The sequence below is a fragment of the Anoplophora glabripennis genome, unplaced genomic scaffold, assembly GCF_000390285.2.
Source record: "Anoplophora glabripennis isolate ALB-LARVAE unplaced genomic scaffold, Agla_2.0 scaffold693, whole genome shotgun sequence".
Lineage (NCBI taxonomy): Eukaryota > Metazoa > Arthropoda > Insecta > Coleoptera > Cerambycidae > Anoplophora > Anoplophora glabripennis.
In genome coordinates, this window is record NW_019417006.1 from 214812 (window position 1) to 235501 (window position 20690).

At 31.2% G+C, this 20690-nt stretch overlaps 1 protein-coding gene across 1 annotated transcript in view; it reads right to left on the bottom strand.

Moving 5' to 3' along the window:
• Positions 1-3520: 3520 nt before the first annotated feature.
• The window catches only part of LOC108911490 (esterase FE4), a 36949-nt gene continuing 19779 nt past the window's right edge, over positions 3521-20690 (bottom strand). The window contains exons 5-7 of the mRNA XM_018716439.2: positions 11313-11497; positions 8331-8669; positions 3521-4235 (exon numbers count right to left, since the gene is read on the bottom strand). Coding sequence (XP_018571955.2) covers positions 3684-4235; positions 8331-8669; positions 11313-11497 — 1076 coding nt within the window. The 3' untranslated portion in view covers positions 3521-3683. The remainder of the gene's footprint in view (positions 4236-8330; positions 8670-11312; positions 11498-20690) is intronic.

Here is a 20690-nt window from a genome sequence, read left to right on the forward strand (position 1 = left end):
AAAACACAAATAATCAACTTTACATACAAAAAGGAGGATAATGAGATTATACATACTACTGGCAATGACATCATAACATCTATGAATAGCACCTCCTTTTTGGGGGTAAAGATTGATTCACGTTTGAACTGGAAAACCCATGTAGACCATGTTGGTCAAAAGATCGCTAAATACTGTTATGCTCTAAAAGTAATAGCTCAAAATATTAATATTCCTACAGCATTTATAGCATACCATGCATATGTTCAATCTCAAATAAAATATGGAATTGTCTTCTGGGGAAACTCTAGTGATGCTATCGATTTATTTGTACTACAAAAGAGATGCATTAGAAATATTCTAAACATGAAACAGACAGATAGCTGTAAACAAATTTTTATTGAAAAAAGAATACTTACCTTAGTGAGCTTATACATATATGAAGTAATTATATTTGTTAAGCAAAATATAAACTTATTCGCAGATTTTAACTTATCTCATTTATATGATACCAGAAACAAAAATGCATTAGTGACTGAAAATATAGTAAAATATAGTTATATTCAAAGGAATGTCCCATATTCATTACTAAAAATTTATAATAAATTACCTCTAGATATAAGAAATTTATCGTGCAAAGATATTAGGGTAAAATTAAATAAAATTCTTTTAGATAAAGCATAATATACTTTAAAGGAATTTTTTGAAGATAATATATATTGATTTATTGTCATTATCAGTGCATTAATTGTGTTATTTTGTTCGTGTTGACTTATCAGCAATGTTAGTATTGGTGTGCATCTTGTTTTATATTTAATATTTAACTTTTTACTATTTCATACTACATATAATTGACGAGTTCTACACCCGAAGGGTATTTTGTAATTCTTATGCAAAGTGAACTAATAAAGATTTTACTTACTTTTACTTACTTACTTACTTACTTACTTACTTACTTATTGATACAATTAGTATCACACACTATTTTTCACCAGTGCATCAGATACATCTATATTAGTCCAATTTAATATAAATGTTTAATTCAAAATTTTCATTCCATCCTTGAAATAGTTGCTATTCAGACGAATACAGATACAGATTTTTTTTAGATTTGCTTCAAATCAGTTCGTCAATTACGCCAAGTTTACATTAGTTTGCAATCATTTACTTTGCATCAGGTATTTGCATATTTTGATTTGATCAATGCCCTCGATATTATGCAAGTTATTTTAACAAAAATTTCTCGAAAATTGTTAGGTGCATTTTCAGCTTCTTGGTATTAAATAGAGATTTCTCAAGTGAATGTTGCATTAATTCAACTAAAAAAATAATGTAACATTTAATTCTCGCATTCTACCTACCTATGTATACTTGCAGGTATAAATAATATTTCTGGTAACAGATTATATAACTATGTATCTGAAATTTCTTTTAAGGACTTCCTACATAACGATAATAATAATTTATTCTTTTCAGAACTCCGAAAATTCGATGTTTTTCTTCCTTAATATTGTAAGGTTATGTTTCATTTTTACTTTCTTATTTCTCGCAGATTTGGGTAAATATGCCGTTTAGACTTGAACAAGATGCATTTATTTTGATGGCACATTTTTGCAAAAGTACATGGAATGTAGATAGAAGTTGGTCTTTGTGCTATCCTGCATGGAAAAAATTGTTGAATCCTTTGATGATGCAAAACCACAAATTAATCCTTATTAAAAGATGTGAGGAAAAACATTGCATTTTCAAGGGCAAGTCGACAGGCAGGCCTATTGTTTTAACGGAAATTGTTGTTGAATATACTTGACAAAGAATCAGCTACCTACTCAAACAGGTACTGCGACAAACTTAATATAGTTTGAATTATGTAAATTTTTTAACCCAATGCTAAAGTTAAAATATAACTAATAATAATTAAATCATTTTGAAATTTTTTTGAGATTACTATTTCTTTACAACATATTTTCTTTTATCACATATAAAATCTTACAGATTTACGCTGATTAATTTGTGTATTTACAAGAAATAATTATGCATATTATAATATTGATAATATATCCACAGGCGTAACAGTTGGGACTTGTCACAAGGCATTAAAGAAGCAGCTGCAAGAGTTACGTCCTCTTGACACCCAACGAGTACAATATTGTCGATGGTTTAACGAACATTTAAACAACGATGATTTATTAGACCTGACGTTTTTCCCGATGAGGCATGGGTACATTTATCTGATTATGTAAACTGTTAGAATTATTTCTACCACGCGCGCTCGCTATGGGACCTATAGTGTAGGGGGTTGGGTGCACGGAATGTGCTAGATAGTACAACAGCGTGATGTTATTTTCATAGCGCAACGCTCCAGCGTTGCGCTATGAAAATAACATCACACGCTGTTGTACTATCTAGTACTTTCCGTGCACCTAACCCCCTATGCTATAGGTCCCATAACGACTCGCACTTGTGATAGAAAATAGTATGTGCAACTCGTTCGGAAAAGTTGCCATAGCGCCATTTGGGCGCTTTCCGCACTCGCTCCGCTCGTGCGTCAACTGCGTCCGCGTGGCGCTGTTGGCAACTTTTCCCCACTCGTTACACAATGTACTAATGTATAACTTGGGCTCCAGAAAATCGGCAAAATTTTATTGAAACAACGTTACATCCTCAGAAGGTAAGTATCTGGGTAGTAGTTTCAAGAAGAGAGATAATGACTCTTGAACTGCAACATAAGTATTTTCAACAAGGAGCCACAGTACATACTGCAGCAGAATCTATCTTCAGGAACTTAATGGTGATAGATTGATTACTAGCGTTTTATGACCTGCTCGAAGCCCTGATTTCATACCTTTAGATTTTTATCTGTTTGGTCAGAGAGCTGAAAGCAGCAATTGAACATGAAATAAACATTATGACACTAAATGAACTTGAACGCATTTTTAAGTGCATAAAACTCAAGAGTAAACTTATGTTTGGAAAACGAAGGTAGTCATTTTGAACATTAGTTATAAATTTTATTAATATAATAAGTAAAAATCTGGGTAAAAAATTTTGGTGTTACATTGTAAGGTAAATTAATTTACCTATAATTTATATGTAAATATTAAAAAATGTATTAATCTTTTTGTGTGTTATTAACAATATTTTCATTACTTCTGAATGTAAGTGGGTTACAAAAGGGTCTATATTTTTAAAAGGATAACTTTCTGCAATCAAAAAATTATTTTTCAATATATAATGGGATAAAAGTTCAAAATATCTTAGAGGAGTATTTAGTAAGTAAAATAGTAAAAATATGATTTTTTTCTATTGAAAAAGCACATGTTGCAGATTAAAGTTCAATGTTTGTAACGAAATGTAATATGTACCTACTCCATATGGACTATCCTCTAATTTTAGGGAATTTTGTGTGTTAATCATTTCTTCCAGTGTAAGTTGTGTTGCCTAACAGTCGCGGTTATGTGGGACTCGGACATTTATGGAAGTACTGTATATATTAGTAAGTATTACAAATAAATGTATCGAACAACAATTATACTATAAAAAATATGTTTTAAAAAGTATATTTACATATAAAACGCAGGTACAATAAAGTATTAAATTGTAATAAGAAAATATAATGTGCAGTAGGTACTTTACACCAAACTTAAAACTATAATTCAAATGGGTGGCTGTGAGGAGATTGTGTGCTAAGGTAGTTTTATAAATTCTCATGAATACTCCTCATAAATTTCTTCCCAGAATTTCAATCTTTCGCCTTCTAAATTTTTTATTAATTTCAATTCATTATCAAGTCCAAGAACATTGTCTATGTGTTCACTTTCAATTGGTTTCCATACTACATTATTTAACTTTTCATCTAGTTCGGGAGTAGGATTACCACTTTTAGCAAAGTTTGTCCACATTTTTACGAACTTGTAAATATCACAATCTTCTTTGCTCCCAGTTACGATTTTTGGTGTGAAAAATGTAGGAAAGAGGTAGAACAAATCATCAGCATGTGCCACTCCTTCTGATTCATTGTACGGTAGTTTCGCAGACATCTTTTGGAAAACGGTTTTCAATGAAGAATTTCCAGATAATTTGCCTAGGAAATTTATAAGAACCATAGTTTTAAAATATTTCGCTGTACAAAACTTTTTGAAAAAATTTAATGTTCCATCTAAACTGTTTCTGTATACATAAATTGGTTGACTGCAATTTCGTTTCTGTAGCCTTATAGCCTTTTGGATTCCATAAAGGAATTGAATGTCCCCTATAAGCTGAAAAAAGTATGGTATTAGTTGTGTAATAAATTATAGCAACAATTATACTAAGAGCAGTAAGAAAACGTGAATATCAAATCAGGGTTTATCAATATCAGTGAACAGCTAAAAACGGGTTCTAATTTTAATATTGATTTTATTGCGATAGATTATGCTGATTTTGACGATATTTTTTTTTTAGTTTATAGGTTTCTTTCTCAGTAAAGAATATAGACATTTTTATTAAAATTTATTTTCAGCATTAGCTGAAATAGCGTATGCCTACTTGAATAATGTAGTGATAACTTTTCAATAATTTGTTGCATAGACAACTTGGAAACCTACCTTCCTCTCTTGACATCACTGAAAATTGGTCAAAGAAATATAGAACGATATTTATCGAAGAAAAGTTTAACGTATGTTTCGTGTATGAGTCGTTGATGGGTTGCTGTTATTAGAAGCTTTGATTGATTGTTTTTTATATTTTGTTATCTGTTTTGTTTTTTTTTCTTGTTTACGTAATTTTGTTATTTATTAGAGTATTACTATTATGTTTAAGTTCTAAATTTTTTGTAATAGATTTGTGCGTTTGGCTAATGAATCTAGTTTGATCTAAATAGACATTCGCTATTTAACTCGCGTATCCCAGAGATGATTCAATTTTCAGAGAAAAAGCTTATAGTCCATCTGCACTCTGAAAATTAAAATGTCAATAATAGGTTAAGTAAAAAAAAACAAGAAAATTAGCTTCCAAAATGCTTCTAATTTTTATACGAAATATAAGTAGGATTATTTTGTAATTATAACGACAGCTGTTACAATAATAGAAACAATCTGTTTGTGGACAGCAAAAATGGTTCTAGGAACTATATAGAAGTAGGTAATATTAAAAAATATACCGGGTGTCCCAGAATATGTGGGCAATCTCTTGGACAGGGGGCGTTAAAATAATATGTCAAGTTCCTCTAAATTTTTTTCTAGAAGCCCCCTACGGAGATACAGGCCCCTAAAGAACGGCCATGAAAATCGATTTTTTTTAATAACTATATAACTTTTTTAATGCTATAGACAACTTATAAGACTCCTTAAAAATTGACCCATGAAAACAATTTGGCTTATTTGGTGTGCCAGGGACGAACTAGCTGTAGCACAATAATGTCAATTTTTTACACCCTTTACGATAAAGGCAAAAAAATAATATTTTTAGATAGCTTGAACCTTAAAAACGGCACTCTTGGTTGATATCGAGAAAATGAACTGTTTTCGAGAAAAAACTATTTTTGTTTAATATGATTTTTATTACATAATTTTGTAATTATTATAACTCCTTAAAAATAATTAAATTACATTAAGTATTTTAAAAGTCATTAAAAAATCGATTTTCAGGGGCGTTCTTTAGGGGTCTGTATCTCCGTAGGTCGGCTCTCTTGGGAAATTTTTTATAGGAACTTGTCATGTTAAGGTCCCCTGTATAAATCCAAGACACCCTATATATTATTTAAATAGAAAAAAACAATTCATTTAATAAAAATATAAATTCAGGGACTGGTAGAACATAAAATGGGATGACTTTTTAATGTGGGTCATGGTTTTTTGAAATACCTATACAACGCTTCAAGTAAGTTTTCGGGGATATACCAGTGTTATTAGATTTCGACAATTTTTTTGAAGTCGTTAGCTGTGATCTCTCCTAGCTACATTTTAATAATATCTTTAAGGAGGTTAGGTTTTTGCATTCTGTGTAAGATATTATTGTGTACAATTTTCTGTTATACAAATTTTATGTTATACATAAAAATCTTGTTGAAATTTTCGAGAAAAATTCTATTGACTGTGCCAAGTCAACTACCACCTTCCCTTAAAAACTTGTTTTTCTATCAACTACATTCTGATGGAGATAACTTTTTGCCAGAGGTTTTATAAATCTTTATATTCATTAAATATAGAATCATTATTTACAAAACGACATTTAGGAAATCTATTCATGTGTTGTTATTAACAAAATTTTGTTTTTTTCTTAAGTCATCTCAAATGAAAAAAATATCAAGAGATATTTTTGGCTTGTGAGGGGTTTATAAACAATATATAGAAAATGAAGTCCAATGGTGTCCACATTCTTTCAAAATTATGTGAACACTCTTCTCACAGCTACATTGTTAGTGGTCTGATAAAATTCCAAAATCACTCACAAAATGTCTTCAGCTGAAACATTTATACGATAAAAATTAGAGGTGAGGAAATCAATTCTTTTATTAGATATATAGGAACAAATTTTTTTATGTTCTTTAAGCATTAGAAATGAAGCATCTTTGTGTGAATTATATTTACGGATTGAAATTAATTGACTGTCACAGTCGATAACATTTTTCTCGAAACAACGCTTCTCAGCAAAATGCCTAAAATAAAATGTTGGGCATTTCTGTAGGAATCCTAGCAACTTTACAAGATACTTGAAATATAACATTGACGTATTGATCATCCTCAAAAACTGTTGGAGTAGAATTATATTTAAAAAGTTTGAAAATAATACTTCATATCTATTTGTTAGTCAAACTTTTTTCTGATATAATGGGATGTTGAATAAGTTCTTTCTGTTTTTTAGTGAAAAGTAATGTTTTACTTAAATAAATACCAAGAAACGTCACTGACTAGCGATGGACAATACGTCCATTGCTAGTCACTTTTCCCCATCTTTCTGACTATTTTAATTCCAGATCGAAAAAACGACACATCTTTTGAGGCTATTCAAGAATTTACCCATTTTTTTGGCGTCTTCATAAGAATGGAAGTGCTCAACCAGGCCAAGTGCCATCGAATAAGTGATCAATGTCTGGTGAATATAACGGACGGAGTAGGACATCCCATAATAAGGGTTTCCAAATAGGTTTTCACCAGTTTTGCAACATATGACCGGGCATTGTCATGCTTCAAAGTCACTTTATCGTGTCTCTGCTCCTATAGCGACCATTTTTCCTTCAACGATGGTTTCATTCGGTTTGAGCAGCTCATAACCTAGCTGATTCCACCAAATGCAGAACAAGAGCTGGGAGCCATGAATATTCGGCTTTGCAAACGATGTAGACACATAGCCATGTTTGCCTCACGATTCTCTTCGCTTAAGAGCATCGTAGCGTATTAATTTTTCAACGCCAGTCACGATACGATGAAAAAACAACACTTGCAAAGAAGCATTCAACATCTTTCGGCTTCAACTCGTACGGCACCAATATTCTTGCTTTTGAATCATCCTTAATAAAAGGCGTCGAAACTATTGTGTGATCAACTAATGATTTTGCAAATTCAGCTAGCGTCTGTCTTGAGTCTTCATGAAGTAATGCCTCCAATCAAAGCGTTTTTTATCTTCGCCATCAAAATTATTATTTTTGAAACTCCAAAACCAATCTCTGCAAGTTTTTTGTGACACGCCGTAAGTCTCAACAAGAATTCTATGTGCTTCAGGTATAGATTTCTTTTGAATAAAGTAAAGTTCCCAAGTATCTTTTTTTGTCACGAAATTCGACATGTTTAATACTATGAAAAGAAAGTAGCTAGTTTACACTTCGGCGAAATAGATACATTGAATTACAAGCTTACTTATAGTATTTCTTTATACTCGTAGGTAGATTGTCATCTTAAACTACACGCATGCAATTCTAGTAAAGCCATCTGTGGGAAAACAGTGACAACTTATTCAACGACCCTACAGTAAAATTATTAGTGAGCAACTAGTGATCGATCGATTAGCTTTCAATGTACTCAACAATAGATAATTTAATCGGTTAACCGATTGTCCCTGGAAATAATGCATATCTCTTGAAAATAAATATCAACCTTGTAAATTTATAATTTATATCAGTCCTACTAATATTTGAATTAAAGAAGATGCTGCTGCCCGATCATTAACAGTTGAAATATTCGGGAATTGAACAATTTAGACAACAATATAAAAGCGCATTGTCATGAAAATTCACACAATTGTACAAGTACATTAATACTAATTTATTTACTTTAGTTTTTTTAGGATTCTCACAACTTCCAGCAAATGAACCAGTTTTTGCATCAATATAACTCATCAATTATACTGATTACTTCCTTTTTCAGTTGCTTACTTACTTTATATGTTTTTAAGACGTTTTCTTCGGTAACGTCTTCCCCATCGTAATAATACTTTCTAATCTTCTCCGCAATTTCCTTAGTTTTCCCAGAAGTTGGAGGAACCTTTAAATCCCACGGAACTTCTCCTTCTAGATTTTTCGGAAGCTCGCCGTAACTTTTGGTTCTTCTAATCAACTCAATCAACATGCCTTCCGCAGTGTTGTAACCTATTATCATTGGTATCTGGTGATTCCTCCCTGATTTTAGAATTTCAAGAGGATGCTCCGTCAAAAATGCATCCTCGGAAGGGGTTTCAATAACTGGTGAAAATGGACGGATTGTTCTTGCTTTGAAATCCTGAAATAAGATTAGAAACATAACTATGCTTTTAGAGTACCGGAATGAAGTGAACTTTGTATTAGTACTATTTAAGATAAACAACATAATACTAAATAACTATTTAGTCTATACAGAATGTTTCCGAAATAATTTCGTTTTCGCTAAAGGCGCAGTAGAGGACGTGAAAATAAATCATTTTTATTAAGCAACTTGTGGTCTAAAGTGCCGATAGTTTCAGAAAATTCGTCACTAATTATTTCGCGAAACTTAGACCGACCCTGCATCGTCTCGTTGTTGCTTGCTCTTGTCGATTGATTTATAGATTTATTATTTTATTTCAAAATGCCTTATTCAAATCAAGAAGTAGTGGATATGGTGTGGAAGTGCGAATATAATTTGTAAGAGGCTTGATCTTTGTACGCAAATCTTTACCCCCAAAAACAACAACCAAATTCTAGATCAGCGTAAAACACTGTTGGAGGACTGAGCGACATAGGTAGAGTGAACCCAATATATGAAGATAATGGATAAGAATGACCGTAACACATTTTTAATANATTTCAAGAGGATGCTCCGTCAAAAATGCATCCTCGGAAGGGGTTTCAATAACTGGTGAAAATGGACGGATTGTTCTTGCTTTGAAATCCTGAAACAAGATTAGAAACATGATTATGTTTTTAGAGTACCGGAATGAACTGAACTTTGTTATTAGTTGAGAACAGTATGTTCAAATATATAGATTTCTTAGTAGTATTAGTACTATTTATAACATAATACTAAATAACTATTTAGTCTATACAGAATGTTTCCGAAATAATTTCTTTTTCGCTAAAGTCGCTGTAGAGGACGTGAAAATAAATAATTTTTATTAGATTTGCACGTAGCACAATGGCGCTCCTTGGGAGACCCTATTTGGAACCCAAGGAACTGAGAGAAGTGACAGCAAGGAAGCTTTTGGACTTTGTAAAAAGGACAAATCTACTTGCTGAATAGGACTAGTAGTGGAACACATAATAGGCCTAATTATGCCGCAGTGCTATGGGACTTTTAAAGGACCAACCACTAGATAAGAAGAAGAAGGAGAAGAAGAAGCACTTAATTTGGATTATAAGGTATAAGCTTTATGTATTCTATTTCTTTGAAATTTTGTACACCGAACCAATAGCGCTATCGGAGAGGGTTATCACTATCCTTATTATTTAGATTACATAAAGTTACACACTATTTTGGCAAACATACCTAAGAGGTGCATAATCGGGCTATATTTACAACTAAATTGATTTAGCGATTGTAGCCTTTAGGCACCGGCCATTTAGATAAATTAAAGTTACTGTTTGTATAGTTACTTTCTTAGGGCTTTATTTGTACCTTTTTCCCGTTTTTTTGTACTGTAAGGTTTCGGCGTCTCTCCAGCCTTCTTGCGTACTGTCCAGCGGGTTGTAAATCGGGTGGTGCCTTAAGAGAATTATTTTCAGTTATATCAACCCCACCCCCATTGCTGAGCTGAGCTAGGGCCAACCCTATAGTTGGAGAGAGCCTTATTGTCCTTGGAAAGGAAAATCTAGTGAAATTTTATTTTACCATCCACAAGCGGGTAACAAGTGTAAAACACTGTTGGAGGACTGAGCGAGATAGGTAGAGTGAACCCAACATATGAAGGTAATGGATAAGAATGACCGCAACACATTTTAAATAGAAAGGAAAATATTTTACACCTTGTCGAGGAAAACCCTCAATCGTGTATAATTTTAATTGTGGCCAAATTATACAATCACAATGCTTTTTACAGACGAATGCAGCTTTACAAGAGAAGGAAAACTAAATCTTCATAACTCTCACTATTAGTGTGATACTAATCCTAATTATGTACATAATTGACGCTTTCTTCATCGATTTTTAGTGAATGTATAGTGTGGGGTTGTCGGTGATAACTTATTTAGACCAATTGCGTCACCACTACGTTTAAATGGTGCCGCGTATTTAGAGTTTGCAACAAATACCCTTCTTGGTTTACTAGATGACGTTCCGTTACATACACTTGTAAATCAGTAAGCATGCTAGAAGCATGCTTATATGTGATCATTTTGAGTTTTTCTAGAATTACTTAATATCGATTTATGGTAAGCAGTAATTGTTTTTAATTAATGTCAGTCCTAGCGGTGATTCAGAACTTTCTTATCGAGAGCCTCTAAAAAAAGTATTTTAAAGTAAACATTTCAATTGAAGAAACGCACTTATCTTAGAAACATCCTGTATAGAAAATATATATATTAAGTGTTGATAAATGTTAGTTATTAAAAGCAAAATCACACGGTATATACGTAATGGTTCATCTTCAACGCTAGTTCCATGCCAATAGCGCAGTTATTTTTATATTGGAATGTGATGTGATGGTTGTTTGGTTAAATGTTTATTTCTTTTATCATCTTAAGAATATTGATAGTTTGCAATGTTAAATAAAGTTTTTGGCACGTAGTGTTACTTTTGATTTAAAAGAATATGTTATGAAATTGCTACATCTACCTATATAACGAATTATTCAATTACAGAGTTATAAAAGGAGATACAAAATTTTAGAAATTTTAGATCAACTTCAAAATAGAAACAGAAAAGTCATCTTCTCATGAGCAATATAGTAACTTACAGTATTTAGGTACTTACGTCAACAATTTTAAATACACCTGTAACAATATTTCTTTGGCTGTCCTTTTGAAGTCTCTCTAAAACAGCCTTTTCGTCTTTATCCTTATAACCCATGCACTTAGCAGCATCTTCTGCGTTTCTTTTACCCAATGCCCATGGATTTAAACTACTACCACTTTGAACTATAGCTTTGTTAAACAGACCTGCAATAATTATGAAATATTTTGTCAATTCGAAAAATTTGTTATGATAGGTTATATGTACAGGATGGGACAATTTCGAGAATTTCACACCGTAAAAAAACTCAATTTTACTCAATAGTGTATCAATTTCTGTCCTCACACGATTAAGTAAAATTTTCATTCTACTAGTATGAGTACAACTGAGTGACACTATTGCATCAGAAATGAGTGAGTTTTACTCAAATCCGAGTTACTGCTAATTATCAATTGAGTGACTTTTGACTCTATTCTGAGTATGTAAAACCAATTTAGAGCTGACTACTGAGTAATTTTTTACTCAGAATTGGTTTATATTCTCTTTAAATTTTAATTTAAATATGATTTAGGTACAAGTGCACCAAATACGAGTTCACGTGAAGAATTTATTTAAGGAGTGCCTATATAGTGAAAGTACTCAGTTTTAGTTTAAATATAATCACAAATGAGTAAAATGATCGAAATGCCCAATATTGAGTGAAAATGTACTCAATAATTTCACTAAATGGATTCATTCCGAACCTTTATTGCTTTCACTCATACCGATTTTTGTACAGTGAAAGAGCATTTTCTGTTTCCAGAAAAAAACGAAAAAAAAATAATTTAGATACCAGACTTGTCCTATTTAAAAACAAATCGAATGGAAAAGTTATGTAAACCTCAGATTCTGTATAAATAAAAATAATTTTAAAATATGAAGAAATTAATTTGATGGGAGTATTAAACGTTTTTTGGTATTATTACGAGGGTTACACAAGAAATTATTTTAATTGTGTAATAATAATAATATACTTATACAGTGTGTCCTGGAAATGGTGGGCAATCTCTCGGATATGGATAGATAATGAGATAATAAAATGGTNATATGTACAGGATGGGACAATTTCGAGAATTTCACACCGTAAAAAAACTCAATTTTACTCAATAGTGTATCAATTTCTGTCCACACCCGATTGAGCGAAATTTTCATTCTATTAGTATGAGTACAACTGAGTGACACTCAAATCCGAGTTAACTATCAATTGAGTGACTTTAGACACTATTCTGAGTATGTAAAACCAATTTAGAGCTGACTACTGAGTAATTTTTTTATTCAGAATTGGTTTATATTCTCTTTAAATTTTAATTTAAATATGATTTAGGTACAAGTGCACCAAATACGAGTTCACGTGAAGAATTTATTTAAGGAGTACCTATATTTGAGTAAAAGTACTCAGTTTTAGTTTAAATATAATCACAAATGAGTAAAATAATCAAAATGCCCAATATTGTGTGAAAATGTACTCAATAATTTCACTAAATGGATTAATTCCGAACCTTTATTGCTTTCACTCACACCGTTTTTTGTACAATGAAAGAGCATTTTCTGTTACCCGAAAACACGAAAAAAAATAAAATTTAGATACCAGACTTATCCTATTTCAAAACAAATCGAATGGAAAAGTTAGGTAAACCTCAGAAAACGGGACATTCTGTATAAATAAAAATAATTTTAAAATATGAGGAAATTGATTTGATGGGATTATTTAACGTTTTTTTTGTATTATTGCGAGGGTTACACAATAAATTATTTTAATTGTGAGAACTGCATAGATCAGGGATGCACATACCGCGGCCCGCAGGCCGCATGCGGCCCGCTGTCGATGTTTATGCGGCCCGCCAACGAATTTTAAAAGTATTCTACTCGCCGCGCTCCGGTCCAAGCATATTATTACGAGANTATCTTCAGCTTTCGACTTTCCCATTGTTAATTAATCACCCTGTATAAGGAATAGTAGTTATAGTTTTAATTAAAAAAATACATAAAAAAGCTTTTATCATTTTGCGGACATACTGTTAAAATTAATTGATCATATTACTAAAATAATGCATAATATGACAATAACAATTTCAATTTACATCGGTAGTAATCAATGTTCTACAAACGATGTTTTCTATAAATTGTGTCTTATTGTATGAAAATGCATCATTAATTAATTACCTACAAAACACTACGTAAAAAGGATACACCGTGACAGAAGTGGAAGTGTTTCAAAAATTAAACTACATATGATAGAAAATTGAGAATTACACAACTAGGTTTTCTTTTCAGAGCTAAGAATTTGATTTACTTACAATTAGTATACATACATACATTACAAATTTTTACGAATTTAATTTCAATAGCAATGAGCTATTAAATCAAAAATACGTATTAACTGAAGACAATAATATTTCATGATTAAAAGTATAAATGCTGAGTCATTATTTATTACTGTCAAATTTTTTATATAAAATTTTGCTCAACTGCAAGTCATTGTAATTAGTCATTGCAGTTATTTGCCTCAAATTGTTCATATAAACAAGAAACTTATTTTATAAAACTAATTAAATCGGAATAATTACGAAAGAAATAATTTCAGATTGAAGTATTTGAAAACCATTTACGATAAAGAAAATTAAAGAAATCCACACGAGTGTATCAGTTTCTAAATAATATATTACTTAGTATAAAATACTAAAGTGTATTGTTTGATCCCATTGACGAAATTTATCCTGAAATGTAAGCTAACGGTCTAAATTAACTTTAATTATTATTAACTATATTTAGGTGTTATACCATTTCATAAAAAACACTCTTGCAGCTGTCAAATTAACATAGCGATTATTTGAATTATTGTATGAATAAACGTCCTTTTGTTATTTGATTAACAGCAATTTAATTGGACACTTGTCGACAAAAACGTAAATAAATGTAAAATAAAAAAATGAATAGATTGATTGGGCATCAATCTACAATTTAGTTATATCTGGAGCTTGGTAGAAAAAGGGCCAATGTCCAAAAATTACATTTAACAGCTAATGAGTCTCCTGGACTACTCATGTTACATATTTGCATCACAAAAAGGGCCACTGTCAACAAGTATTATATGCCTTAATTATTTAAAATTTAAAAAGGCCTAAGTCTAATTCTAATTAATAATCTTAGTCTAATAGAAAAAGGGCCAATGTATGGACTTAGGCCCTTGAAATACTTTTAAAACGTTTGACAAACGACCAATGTCCAAATGGACATTGATCCTTTTTCTACCAAGCTCTAGATATAGTGCGGTGGTTATCCAACATAAGGTATGATACAATTATTGTTACATTTTAGAGACATTTATTTTGGTTGCTGATAAATCACGACGGATAAACATTGTGCAGTTGCATTAATAGCATGTTTAATTTTCTTTTAAATGTCTGAAAAAATATTTACAATATTTTAAACGTTTACGATAACATCAAAACATAATAGTTATTTATTGTAAGTATAAGTGTTTTAAGTAGCATTTTATCCACACAAGAATGTTTAAACGCGAGAACGTACTTAGTTCCAGAGTTTATTATTCTTAATGTTTTGAACTAATATTCTTAATATTTTGAACTGTAAAAATATTTTTGGCTAATAATATTTCAAAAACATGTTTAAAGTACTAATTTGTTGTATGGACTGTGTTTTAATTAGGCGGCGTCGACGTCAAATCAGAAAAATTTGGGAAAAATCGGGAAGAAAACGAACGGGGTGCAAGATCCAGATTCCGTATGTCCGAGTTTGAATTTTTATTAAACAAACAAACAACACTCAAAATTCGGAACTATATCCCCGGCAGAACGGGCAGCTTTGACTTAAATATTTTAGCATCTGATAAGGTATTCCGTAATTCGGCAAACGTTTTTTTTTTACTATTTTAGTTTCTTTTGTGACCATGTACGAGACATTTGTACCGGGTGTTCAAAAAGTTTGAAACCCCCCCTCTATCTCAGAAAATACTGCTCAAACAAAAAAGTAATTAGGACAAAAGTTGCAGGGTTTTGAGTGAGCAATCCAACAGTGACCTTGACCATGACCTTGAAGGTCATTTAAAGGTCAAGTTGAATATTTTAAATGGAACCGTATATTTTTGATCCCGGAAATGGAAAATATGGAAATTTTAAGTTCGGATATGACCATAACCATGACCTTCAAGGTCGTTTACAGGTCAAGTCGATTTTTGATAAATGACCCGATATTCTTGACTGCGGAAATTGAGTGAGCGTAAAATTCACTTATACCATGTCTTTGACCATGACCTAAAGGTAATTGTAACGTCAAACGTAAGCAAAGAACTTCAGTTTAATAATGCTCTTACGAAAAAAATTTAACGTAAAAATTTCCATTTTTCCATTTCCGGGGTCAAAAATATACGGTTCCATTTAAAATATTCAGGTTGACCTCTAAATGACCTTGAAGGTCATGGTCAAGGTCACATTCGAACGTAAAATTTTCCGATCTTACCATTTCCGGGATCAAAAGTATACAGTTCTATTTAAAATTTTCAACTTGACCTCCAAATGACCTTCAAGGTCATGGTCAAAGTCACCGTTGGATTGCTCACTCAAAACCCAGCAACTTTTGTCCTAATCATTTTTTTGTTTGAGCAGTATTTTCTGAGAGTAGAGGGGGGGTTCCAAACTTTTGAACACCCTATTGAATAGAATATAGACCGCCTAACAGGACTGATATATCCAAGATGCGCATTGCGGAGACCGTTGTGGTGTGTGCTCTAGGTAGACTGAATATTAGACTTTTCAGAGTTTTTTTTCTTATATTACCTTATGCGTGTTACTTTTTGCATAGTAAGGACTTTCCAGAGGGTGACACAAAATGCTTGTACAAAAAAAAGTTTAGAGCTTTAATAGAACACCCAGAACATTTTAACAACTGCCTACACGTCTTTTCTACAAAGCAACAAAAGAAAGCTGTAAGAATAAAACTTGCAGCACCCTGAATATTTTTTAATAGAACATCTAAATACGGCGTTATAATGTTTGACAAGTGTTAATGTAGTCTTTGCATCTCCCTGTAAGAACTGACTTGTATACAAAGAGTAACAAAATATAACACAAAATCGGTATTTCAGTGTTTCTTTTCTAAAAATTAAGTCCCCTATACTACACGGTTTGAAATTATATCTAAGCAGACTTAAAAAAGTGTACAGTTCTTTAAAGAACAAATTAGAAGAGTGATGTTTCGCTATAGCTGTAAACAAAATACAATTTTATAGAATTTAAGACATGATTTGTTTTCAACATATTGAAACGTGATTTTTGGGCTCCTTGGAATAAAATACTATTCGATTCCTAATTTCAGTGAACTAAATTTACTTTTAGTGTCTAATAAAAACAAACGAAAATTTCGGGATGTATTTATAAAAAACTTAAATTGTAACATAATTTTGGTCGGTGCAAAATATTATAGCATGAATTCTAACGCTATAAGCGTAGACGGTCTGAATGTAAAAATGTTAGAGTTATTTTTTCCGCATATATCTGATTATTTTACTTTCGCAATTAACAAATGTTTATCTTCCTGATATCTGGAAGGATGATAAAATACATCCTATATCTAAAACTTGCAGTTCATCGGATTTAGTTGACTTTAGACCAATCAGCATACTACCAACTCTGTCTAAAGTTTTAGAAAAAATTATATTTGAGCAATTTAATAATTTCCTTACAAAGAATAAACTGGTACCTTCCCATCAATCTGGGTTTCGGGAGCATCACAGCACTGAAACAGCTCTTTTAGATGTTACTGACAACATATTTAAATCGAATGATAACAATTATAATACATGTTTAATTCTGCAAGACCTAAGTAAGGCATTTGATACCTTAGACTTAGACCATGATTTACTTATCCAAATAATTAAATACTTTGACGCTGGTAATGTACCAACCTTATTTTTTAAAAATTACTTACGTGACAGGCGTCAACGAGTAGTATGCTCTGGTCAATACTCTGATTTCAAAATTATTTGGAAAGGAGTTCCCCAGGGAAGCATTTTAGGTCCTCTTTTATGCTCTATTTATACTGCGAATTTGGATACCTATTTAGAGAGTTGTCAGATACATCAATATACGGATGACACGCAAATCTATCATTCATTTGCAAGTAATGCAATTAATAATGCGGTTGATAAAATTAATGCTTATTTAAAGTCAATGTCTAACTTTAGTATTGCTCATAAACTCATTCTCAATGAAGCAAAAATACAGTTACTTTTATTTGGTAAGCAGAGACAAACAATTAAAGTGCACCCTGATTTTCAGATATTTTTGAATGGTAAAATAATAAAACCTCAAGATGATTGCAAAAACCTGGGCGTATATCTAGACGTTAACTTAAGGTTTCAGAGTCATGTTAACTATTTGATTAAAAAGTCTTATGGGAAATTGAAGTTACTTTATATGCATAAAGACTCTCTTTGCAAATAAATTAAATTAAAATTATGTGAAACCTTAGTTATGTCGTCATTAAGTTATTGTGTTACCGTCTATTGACCGTGCTTCATCTGACAAATATTCTCTGCAGAAAGTACAAAACAATTGTTTAAGGTATTCATTTGGTTTGAAAAAATTCGACCATGTAACACCATGTTATCAAGAGTCTCAATGGCTCAAATTAAGAGAACAGTATGATCTACGTTTGTCCTCCCTGATTTATAAAGTCAATGAAAACAAATCTCCTGCATATTTACATGACAAGCTTGTGAAACGTAATGTTATTCATGGCTGCACCACAAGATTCCGGAATCTGTATACTGTCCCGAGGCACCGCTATGCCGAGTATTCAAAATCTTTTTCCTAGAATGCCGCAAAGCTGTATAATAGAATCGATATTAATATTCAAAATGCCCCCACTTAGTATCATCTTTTCGCAAGCATCTAAAACAATTCATTTTATTACAAAGAACTATGTAGTTGTATTAATTTTTATTTAGTTAGGTTGGTTTTTAGTTATATTTTGTTATACTATTTATTTCTAATTACTTATTTTTCTGGTGGTTACGTGGAAGAGCGAGTAAAATCGAACGGCGCCACCAGGTTGCCTAAATCTTTGTTATAAATTAGTGATGTGAGTGAAAATATATAACAAATTGATATATATCAATTTTTGATACATATCAGCTATTATATTTATGTTAATAGCTGATATATATCAATTTTCCCGCCATTTCATGAATAAAGCCAAATTTCAAACATAACCTTACATTTTAAAACTAAAAACTTNTATCTTCAGCTTTCGACTTTCCCATTGTTAATTAATCACCCTGTATAAGGAATAGTAGTTATAGTTTTAATTAAAAAAATACATAAAAAAGCTTTTATCATTTTGCGGACATACTGTTAAAATTAATTGATCATATTACTAAAATAATGCATAATATGACAATAACAATTTCAATTTACATCGGTAGTAATCAATGTTCTACAAACGATGTTTTCTATAAATTGTGTCTTATTGTATGAAAATGCATCATTAATTAATTACCTACAAAACACTACGTAAAAAGGATACACCGTGACAGAAGTGGAAGTGTTTCAAAAATTAAACTACATATGATAGAAAATTGAGAATTACACAACTAGGTTTTCTTTTCAGAGCTAAGAATTTGATTTACTTACAATTAGTATACATACATACATTACAAATTTTTACGAATTTAATTTCAATAGCAATGAGCTATTAAATCAAAAATACGTATTAACTGAAGACAATAATATTTCATGATTAAAAGTATAAATGCTGAGTCATTATTTATTACTGTCAAATTTTTTATATAAAATTTTGCTCAACTGCAAGTCATTGTAATTAGTCATTGCAGTTATTTGCCTCAAATTGTTCATATAAACAAGAAACTTATTTTATAAAACTAATTAAATCGGAATAATTACGAAAGAAATAATTTCAGATTGAAGTATTTGAAAACCATTTACGATAAAGAAAATTAAAGAAATCCACACGAGTGTATCAGTTTCTAAATAATATATTACTTAGTATAAAATACTAAAGTGTATTGTTTGATCCCATTGACGAAATTTATCCTGAAATGTAAGCTAACGGTCTAAATTAACTTTAATTATTATTAACTATATTTAGGTGTTATACCATTTCATAAAAAACACTCTTGCAGCTGTCAAATTAACATAGCGATTATTTGAATTATTGTATGAATAAACGTCCTTTTGTTATTTGATTAACAGCAATTTAATTGGACACTTGTCGACAAAAACGTAAATAAATGTAAAATAAAAAAATGAATAGATTGATTGGGCATCAATCTACAATTTAGTTATATCTGGAGCTTGGTAGAAAAAGGGCCAATGTCCAAAAATTACATTTAACAGCTAATGAGTCTCCTGGACTACTCATGTTACATATTTGCATCACAAAAAGGGCCACTGTCAACAAGTATTATATGCCTTAATTATTTAAAATTTAAAAAGGCCTAAGTCTAATTCTAATTAATAATCTTAGTCTAATAGAAAAAGGGCCAATGTATGGACTTAGGCCCTTGAAATACTTTTAAAACGTTTGACAAACGACCAATGTCCAAATGGACATTGATCCTTTTTCTACCAAGCTCTAGATATAGTGCGGTGGTTATCCAACATAAGGTATGATACAATTATTGTTACATTTTAGAGACATTTATTTTGGTTGCTGATAAATCACGACGGATAAACATTGTGCAGTTGCATTAATAGCATGTTTAATTTTCTTTTAAATGTCTGAAAAAATATTTACAATATTTTAAACGTTTACGATAACATCAAAACATAATAGTTATTTATTGTAAGTATAAGTGTTTTAAGTAGCATTTTATCCACACAAGAATGTTTAAACGCGAGAACGTACTTAGTTCCAGAGTTTATTATTCTTAATGTTTTGAACTAATATTCTTAATATTTTGAACTGTAAAAATATTTTTGGCTAATAATATTTCAAAAACATGTTTAAAGTACTAATTTGTTGTATGGACTGTGTTTTAATTAGGCGGCGTCGACGTCAAATCAGAAAAATTTGGGAAAAATCGGGAAGAAAACGAACGGGGTGCAAGATCCAGATTCCGTATGTCCGAGTTTGAATTTTTATTAAACAAACAAACAACACTCAAAATTCGGAACTATATCCCCGGCAGAACGGGCAGCTTTGACTTAAATATTTTAGCATCTGATAAGGTATTCCGTAATTCGGCAAACGTTTTTTTTTTACTATTTTAGTTTCTTTTGTGACCATGTACGAGACATTTGTACCGGGTGTTCAAAAAGTTTGAAACCCCCCCTCTATCTCAGAAAATACTGCTCAAACAAAAAAGTAATTAGGACAAAA